We start from the raw sequence: 9,671 nt of genomic DNA on the forward strand, positions 1-9,671 counted from the left end.
TGGAAAGGGTACCAGATGGATCTCATTCTAGTCAATGGGGTCCTTCTGGTGCCATTTGCTGCATTTGTGTCTGATCCTTCCTCTGCATTCTGTTTTTTTTTTTTTTTTTGTTCCTGAAATGCAAAATGTGGGTGTTAAGTTTTTAAGCTTCCTAATGAAAAAATATAATTTAAAAAAAAAAAAAAATTATAAAAGTTGAGCATTTGAAATACGTGTTACATTTTTTGATGGTAATAAGAAAGTAATATGTCCGCCAAATATGTACTCTATGGTGGACATGGCAAAAAATGAAAACACATAAAGCAATCCCCCCCCCCCCCCCCAAAAAAAAAAAAAAAAGATATTGCAAATTTATTTTAATTCTAACCCAGAATTAACTTAAGTTTTTCAATATATTAAATTTAATGGTTATATTAAAAATACAACTCTCCTGCAAAAAAAAAAGTGACCGATGACTGTGGAAAAATAAGTTATGACTGTTTTAAAGCAGGAATGTATAAATTAAAGAAAAAAAAAAAATCGGGTAGAAAATACTTTCTACCTTGATTTTAAACTATTAGTGAACATACAGGCAGTACCTGATGGATCGGGCAGCATGTCTCAGCTGTTGGGTTCCCTTTAACTACTTATGCCGGTTTTACACGTTCAACTATGGTTTACAACAACAGGACATTTTGTGGGTCAAAACAATCTAAAAGAAGACCTATGCATCTGCGTAACTGTGGCATCATTTGTTTTAAAAATTCCACCCTAGTATTTGTCTACTAAAGATTGCAAGTTCCTGGGATATGCCATGACTCTTTGATCCAATGGTATATGAACTGTCTCCCACTGAAGGCTCATACCTATGTGTGAAAAAAAAAAAAAGTTCCGATATTTGGACGAAAAAATCAGACAAGTGTCATGCGATTTTTCATGCGAGGACAATTAGATTTTTCACACCTAGCATCCGTATGCAATGCGTTTTTTTTTTCTCTGCAACTACTATTCTACAATCATTTACAGGATCATTTAGGGTATGTGCAGACCATCTGGAGACGGCTGCGGCCCCGAGGATGCTGAGAAGCCGCCTCCGGCTTCCGCTCATTATGCAAATGAGCGCCGGCCTCTTTTTTTTTTTTTTTTTTTTTTCACCTGCAGACTTTCCCCATAGAGGTTAGGTCTATGGGGAGAGCCCGCATGCGGACCCGCCAGAGAAATTGACTTGCTGCGGTCTGGAAAGATGAGCCGCATGTCAATTTCTGCGGGTGTCGGAGGCCGTGTTCTATGCTTCAAAATGGTAATGTATCCGTAAAAATCGGATGGCATACGGATGGTCCGTATGCCGTCCATTTTTTTTCTCCCATCCATTGCATTGGCAAGGCTCGTCCGAAATATGCAGCATGCTGCGATTTTTTTTTTTTTTTTTCCCTCAGTCCGATTTCAGCTGAAGGAAAAAAAAAACAAAAACGCAGATGAGCTGTAACTCACAGAATAACATTGGTCCGAGTGCAATACGATTATTTTTTTTTATTGGATTGAACTCGTCCGTTTTTCCCACAAATGAGTATGAGCCCTAATTCTGAGAATGAAGGGTGTGCAGTGCTGTATACCCTCCAGTGTTTTGCCTCTGCACAGTAGTTACCTGGGGTATAGCTGGGGAATGCAATACAGTTCCTTTTAGATCAATGGGGCCAGGTGAAGTTCCCTTTACCACCAGATAGTTGGGAGCACTGCCATGCAGGGAAACTCGAAAGATGATAAATCCCTAAACAAGCACTGCAGCCACTTCATTTTTAGAATCTATGGCATCCCAGAAGTTGCATCAAGCTATGTTTTATTATATAGGAATAATCTCTTAACGCATTTTATGATTTGATATGATAGTTATTTATGCACATCTTTCTTTGTAGGGTATATGTCCATCTCCTGAACTCCTTGCATTGGACTAGCTGTTTCTTCAGCCATTATGCTATCAATTTTTCTCAAAGCCTTGACAAATGTATCATCATGGAATTCAAGCTCCATAGAGATGAACCAGAATCACATGGCGGAAGGCTGGTTCACTGATTTTAATCATATACTGAAAATGGGCATCATCACAGCACTGGGTTGTCTAATCATCCTGGGGAACATTTTTGTTCTTTTAGTCATTGTCTCGTCCGTTTCTGGCTGGTCCAGTAATAGTCGGTATATTCTAATCTCCTTGACAGGCACAGATGTCACATTGGCCTTGATAGTAGTACCACTCAATCTATATGGAAGCATTGTTCTAGAACCTGGTGATGAAGATACTATCAATTCTACTCTTGGATCATATTGTCACGTAGTGGCCTTTGTTAATTCTTCTGCATTTGCCTCCTCAATCTACTCACTGGCAACCATTAGCCTGGAGCGCTATATAGCAGTTTTCTTTCCCTTACATTACAACAGAGTAATGAGCCGCCGCCGGGTCAAGCTATTGATTGCTGCAGCTTGGTTGTTGCCACCAATCTTCTTGTTTCCCATTTCCATCCCTGGTGGGAGAGTAATACGTGTCTATTTTTCCCGGGCCTCTCTTATCTGTAACCCAGACTATGCCAGTAATATGACTTACTCTCTACTCCTTACAACAGTCATCTTTTTCCCTTGCTCAGCTATAGTCACATTTGCCAACCTTCGTCTGTGGCTGGTGGCAAAAAAGCAGAGCCGAAGGATGAGTGTGTGCTTAGCTGGCAGAAATCAGAAATTGGGAATCCCTACAGTATGTGAAAATGTGCCTTCAAGAAAACAGCTTGGAGTAAATACCAGTGTGTGTATAGCCAAGGAAACCGGAGAAAAGGGACAACGAAAGGGAGATGCTGCATCCAGGGTCCTGGTTCCAGTAGTCTGCGTATTCTACGCATGTTGGGCACCATGTATGGTCACTATCCTGTATAATGGTAAGACATGTTCTTTTTAGTATGCATTTTAAATTAATTCCATACCAGTATACCTTTTGGTGGAACCCAAGACCAGAAATGTGTGTTATGCCTAGTATCCATAACTAATCTTGTATATGTTATAAAGATTTCTATTAATTTTTGCTTTAATACAGTCTATCACTATTCCCCATTGCGCTCAGTGATCCGCGCATTCCTTTACCCAGGAAGTAAAATGTGTTGCTACTCCGCTTATAATTGAGTTACAAGTATCTCTTCTACTGGATTTATGGTCACTCAAGTTTTAGGCTACATTCCCACAATGAGTTTTTGATGTTACAGATTTTCTGCAACTATTAAGCAAATTGAGTTGCTTGCATTTTTTTTTTTTACTTGTGTTTTTTATCACGTTTTTGATGTTGCGGTTTTTGTCTTTGGTATTCCATGTTTTAAACAAAACTACTTTGTTTTCGATGCTTCCTGGTATTTGGCTTGGGCAAGACTTTGCTAGTCATGTTGGATTACATGTGTGTGGGTTTTTTTACTTGTGGATTTTCCACATCTAATGCAAGTCGATGGGAAAAATCTGCACATAACTGAGCAGAAGAAATTGAAATGTTTCAGATTTGAAACGCGCACCTCAGGTCAGTTTACACGGAGTAATAAAAAACCAAAGCACAGTGGGCATGAGATCCACATTGCTGGAACTGTAAAAATATGCAGCATCAAAAACTCATCGTGCGCACACAGCCTAATATGGCTCTAATACAATTTGGTCTTGCTAAGGTAAATAAGGACAAAGATTACTCTTAAACTGTTGCAATCACAGCAGTGTCTGTTTTTTAATTTTTATTAAATCAATTATACAAGTGAAAATTAGCAACTTTGTAATATATCTTGTCAGAGAAATCCGCATCTTCTCCTCCTGGAGTGATCATTCATTTTCAAAATTCTCAATTCGCAGCTAAAATCTGTATTTGGTGAAGACAGACTTTTTCCATTATATAGGAGATGAAAGTTTGTGCTTATAAGATTCTCTGTATATGGGAGGGGGAGCAGGAAGAAGAGGCTTTGCCTTTATCCCCCTACCATCCTCCTCCCTCACCTGTACAGTACATAGAAGATGTCTGTTACTAAGATTCTACCTCATGTAAAAATCTATCTTTACTGAATACAGATTTTACCTGTGAATTGAGAATAAAAGTTCAGTCCTGTTGGAGAAACAAGCAATTTATCTGAGATATATTACAAAGGTGCTTATTTTCGTGTGTATTATTGATTTATGAAATAAAAATGAAAACTGTTACCCTCTAAGGGTTTTCCCACCATAGACAATTTATCATCTAATGAAGAGGTGATAAATAGGGGTGTAACTAGTGTCAGACAACCTCTGCCACATCCTACCCTGCTGTGCTGTTAAGGTAGCCTTCACTTCACCCACACTCCTTACCTTGGCAATAGGCATGGTGGAGGAATTTTTCTTCTTTCTAACAACTGCATCTTCAACCCAATCCCTCCTTTTGAAGTACTCTGTCCGTATCCTTTCGCTCTCTCCCACCGGCCATCATATTCTGACCCATGGGTCTGACCACTGCCTTTATTGACCACTTCTCCACCTGGCTTCTAGACTTTCTCTGCTGACATTCCCACAATCATGGGTGATTTCAACATCCCCCCCCACCCCCACTGACACCATCAGTTAGTGACCTTAAAATTCCTGTTGCTTGCTTTATCCTTTGGTCTTACTCAGTGGTTCTCCACAGCTACCCATACACAGACTTAAAGGGGCATTCCCATCTTCAAGATCCTATCCCAGTATGTAGTAGGTGTAATAATACTAGAAAATATCTCCCATTAGAAATGTATAGTTTTTCTGATTCGCGATGTCTTTCCTCATGTGCAGGCATTGCAGGACCTTGGGTATCCATGGTTACCACCACTAGCAACTAGCTAACTGTCATTATGAGTGGTCGTAACCATGGATACCTAAGGTCCTGCAATGCCTGCACATGAGGAAAGATGCATAGCTAATCAGAAGAACTACTAACTAACTGGAGGAAATTATTATTATGATAATTATTATGAATCAATCTAACCTCACCTCTCAACCTATCTGACCACCATCTACTCACTGTCTCATCCCTGTCCTCTTCACCTGTCCCCCATATCCAGCAATTAGCACACCCCTGCAGAAACCTCACACACCTAAACATTCACACACTCTGGCTCTAGTTTACCACTGTCCTTGATCTAGTCACTCCACCACACAGTGCCATTGTTTTCTAGAACTCCACACTCTCATCAGCTATTGACTCTGTTGCTCTTTTTGTGCACACCAGAGACCGATAAATCTATAGACTGCTTTGGCACAACAATCTCGCTAAAAAGCTTTGGCAAGTGTCTAGGGTTGCGAAGTGACGCTAGAAGGAAACATACAAGATTTCACCACATTCAACTCTGCTAAACAGGGCTACTTCGCAACCATCACATAATTTTATCCCACAACCCCAAACAGTTAGTCAACACTTTAAACTCCCTTCTCCACCCACCACTGCCCCCTTCAACTTCCCTCATCTCTGCGGAAGACTTTGCCGCACATTTCAAAAACAAGATCGACCAAATCAGGCAAGTCTTTACTGCTTAACCACCACAACCCCTATGTTTAACAGGCCACTGCTCTTCACCCATAACTTTTCTCCCCACCATCAATGAAGGTGAGCTTACTCCTCTTCTCTCCAAATCACCTCACCACTTGTGCACTTGATCCTATCCTACCTTCATCCCAATCTTAACACCGGGCTTATTCTGGCCCAACCCTATCTCTTCAACCTATCATTAACTTCGATTACCTTCCATTCTGCCTTCAAACATGGCATGCAGTTCCACAGCTGCTCTCACTGACATGCAGAGCTGGAGCTGCCCACCCCAGACAGGTGCCGTTCCACAGCAGCTTCTCCACTGATACATGGAGCTGCCGACCCCAGACAGGGGTGCCGTTCCACAGCAGCTTCTCCACTGATGCATGGAGCTGCCGACCCCAGACAGGGGCGCAGTTCCACAGCAGCTTCTCCACTGATTTACGGAGCTGGAGCTGCTGACCCCAGGCAGCGGCGCCGCTCAGTCATATCCGGATCTTCAACGGGTAAGCCTGTCTAAGGTTCTCCCATCAAGGACCCTCTGGTACACTCGTCATCAGGGCCGCAGGCTGGTACAAAACAGTAGCCGGAAACATGTTAGAAGACATGCGTCTCTGCTACTGTTTTTTCCACCGGCGTGCATCCTGCACCTGCGCAACCGGGATGCGTGTCTGCCAGGCCACCATAAGGTAATGGTGTGGCAGCTGCTCGTGCCCGTCCGACGGAACAGGCCCCCTTGGACCCACCATGGCGCTTCCAGGTCCCTGGCGCCGGCCGCAGCAGAGACTGTGCCTTGTTGGAAACCGACCGGCCCAGGTCTGGGAATAATCTTCTCTTCTTTGTTTGGCCGTCGTTTTATCAAGGTTCCCCCTCAAGGACAGGAAACCAAATGAGGTGGTGGAGAGGCGCCTCCCTTTTATTCTGTAGGTTTCCTGTCCTAGAAGGCCGGATCACCTCTCTCGTTGTGGTGCTGTCATGGGCTCAGTAAAATCACATTACCGGTAAGTAATTTAGTGTTTTTCCACCCTGAATCCACTAAAATGCTAGTTCATGCCCTCATAATCTCCTGCCTCGACTACTGCAATATCCTCCTCTGTGGCCTCCCAGCGATCAGTCTCGCATCTCTAGTTCCATCCTTAAATCTGCTGCCTGACTAATCCACCTCTACTCGCTACTCCTCTCCATCTCCCCTCTGCAAATCCCTTTATTGGCTCCCAATTCTCCAATGTATCCAGTTCACACTACTAACATTGACCTACAAAGCCATCCATAATCTATCCCTTCCATATATCTCTGAATTAATCTCCCAATACCTTCACATAATCTCCAGTCCCCTCAAGACCTCCTTTTCTCCTCCACACTTGTAAGTTCCTCACCTAATTGCCTCCAAGACTTCTCCCGAGTATCCCCCTTCCTCTGGAATTCTGTGCCCCAACACTTCCGATTATCCACCACATTCAGAACTTTCAGATGGAACTTGAAAACCAATCTCTACAAGAGAGCTTGCAGCCTGCAATGACCCTGCTGCCACCTCACCACAATCAGAGCTGCTGCAACCCCCAGCCTTTGGTCTCCTTCCACGTGGTCATGAAAGCTCGCAAGGGAAATGCCCTCTCAACCTCTGTTCCAGTCTATCAGTGTTAAATTACAATTAAACTATCTGTATTTTGTACATAACCTCTTCTCATATACAGCACTATAGAATCAATGGTGTTCTAAAAATAATAATGCAAAAACTTGAACAAAAGAACCAGATTCTGGGAGTTGGTTCTTGGGGTTCCTGTCCAGCAGCCCCAGACTGCTGAAATGGCTGCTGAACTGGGCCCTGTGAACCTATTTGCAACATCTCGATTTAGCACATATCTGAGTCCTCAGAATTACTTTTATTTGTAAGTGCCTGGACAGCTTCTAACTTCAATAGAATGTGTATTGAAATTTTACAATCAATTTTCTTGTACAAATACTCTTTAGGATTTTTTTTTTTCAGCCATTTCCCGTGAGCGAGTCCCTGAGTGGGTGGAATTTGTGTCCTTGTGGCTTCCAAGTGGAAACGGCTTCCTTAATTGCTTTGTTTACTTCTGGATCAACAGGAGCTTTCGGCATAAATTTCGTCAACTTGGCCGGAAGTTGTGTCCATGGAGATCATGTTGCTGGTCCCACCGAAAAAGTGATAGAAGGAAGTCCACTGTTCATGTCACAAACAATAATGCAATGTCTGCTTTACAGGAGCGGTCATGTAGCATGTCATCCACTTGTATGCTTCTTCCACAAGCAGCGAACTCTGTCTTATGAGTAACGTACTTGTACAGTCTTACCAGTGGTTTCCTCTAATGAATGCACTTTAGCCATTGAACATTAGCCCAGTAATCAAATGTTCAATTCTCTTTATCTACAATGTAAAAAGATAGAGATTAAAAAAATGGAATTGACCTAATAGTTCACCTGGCTGTGTAATAAAAGATGGAATGGGGTAAAGACTTAAAAGAACAAGGCACTCGAGAATAAACTTTAATGGGAAATCTGCTGAAGTCGCATTCAGGTTTCATCAGCTTGGACCTGCCAATCGATGAGATGACTGCGCTAAATTTTTGACATCTGGAAATGGACTTGACTTGATTTTTCCCTTTTAAATGTGTGAATATTATGTTTTTAGTATTGCATGCATTCACTATGGTTATGCAGTCATAAATAATAGATCATGTTATTAATGATCAAAAAAGTGAAAAAAAAAACAAAAAAAAAAACCTGTAAATATATAAGAAAATAATAATAAAAAATGCATAGAGGTAAAAACCAAGTGAATTTCCTGTGATCGTGTTGCATGGCGTTGTAGCTGGGCCATGGTTTGGTGCTGGCTCCAAAACTCATTATGAGGCAGTTTCTGCCTCGAGTGATGCCTGTTGTCTATATATATATATAAAAAAAAAAAAAAAAAACTTGGGAATTTGGATTTTATTAAAAATTTTATAAAAACTACTAAAATAAGTTTCTACAGATGGACAGGTTCTGTCTTGATGCAGTGGATACAACATTTTAATATTTTTGCTATTCAGCACATATCTTACATTTTGTTTCCTGGATGTGTAATGTGGTGAACCTTAAATGTTAAGGGATAGTACTGGATTTCATAAAAACATGCTTACTCTTTCAGGTGTGAACCAAGCCTTAGTGCAGCTATTGCCGCTCAGCCATGTTCACTGTAATAAAGCTGAGGTGTAATCTAAGACACAACCCATTTAGATGTAGCGTAGCTAAAGGCTGCTTTGTATAGATTTGCACCTTTTTTTTTTTTTTCTTTTTTTTCTTTTTTTTATATATATATTTTTTTAAGCAGCCATTCAAGCTATCCCATTGAAACACTGCAATACCTTGAACTGCAAAAAAAAAATCAAACCAGTCTGCAACTGCTGCACACAACTAATTGGAAGGGGTGCTGATAGTTGGATCACCATTGAGCCAATATTGATGGATTATCCAGAGAATTGGTTACATTCGTAGAGTCTGGATGACCCCTTTAACATGACTTGTAAAGTCTAACGTACAAAGAACTAGTCTGCAGCCTCTGGTTCTATTACTACTTTGAAATGACGCCCAACATGCTCTGACATCAGCTGGGAGTGGTAGTTTCACGACAGCTAGAGAGACTTGGAAGACCAAATGTTTAGAAGAAGTTGGACAGGGTTGATATAAAAAAATATATAATAGTAAAAAATGCATTTTTCAAAAGTCTATTGACCTGCAGTGTTCATTAGGGCAATAGGTTACAAGAGGTGGTTCATGTATAAATGCCAGAAGTCCCTTCTGCTTGTGTTGCATTATTCAACTTGTAGAACATTACATGACGCCTAGAATAAAGTGTCTGGTATGTGTAATATTTGCAGTAGGTCTGTATAGTTTTTGTAAACGACTGAAACTACAGGAAATAAACCTATCCCAAAGAAAAAAAAAACTATAGATGGGGGGGAAAAAAAAAATACAAAATGTCACTATATGAATGTTGTTTAAATAGTATGTGGCTTTTCGAAAAACTTTAGGAAGTGCCTGCTATTAAAAGATGTACTTCTTAAGGGTTCAGCTTGTATGTACCCTTATGTATGATATGTGGGGATTGGATCTCCCCCCAAGGAAAGAGTTTCTTTCAAATTCCAGATCCCAC

General features: G+C 41.1%; 1 protein-coding gene across 1 annotated transcript; it reads left to right on the forward strand.

Moving 5' to 3' along the window:
* The first annotated feature begins 651 nt into the window (after positions 1–651).
* Positions 652–7,807, forward strand: LOC141174685 (D(4) dopamine receptor-like). The gene is made up of 3 exons (XM_073659615.1): positions 652–715; positions 1,932–2,900; positions 7,503–7,807. The coding sequence occupies exons 1-3, from the start codon at positions 652–654 to the stop codon at positions 7,805–7,807; spliced, it is 1,338 nt and encodes a 445-aa protein (XP_073515716.1).
* Positions 7,808–9,671: the final 1,864 nt, after the last annotated feature.

Source organism: Phyllobates terribilis, unplaced genomic scaffold (genome assembly GCF_046119375.1).
Source record: "Phyllobates terribilis strain yellow unplaced genomic scaffold, ASM4611937v1 Scaffold_1__5_contigs__length_1240528914, whole genome shotgun sequence".
NCBI lineage: Eukaryota > Metazoa > Chordata > Amphibia > Anura > Dendrobatidae > Phyllobates > Phyllobates terribilis.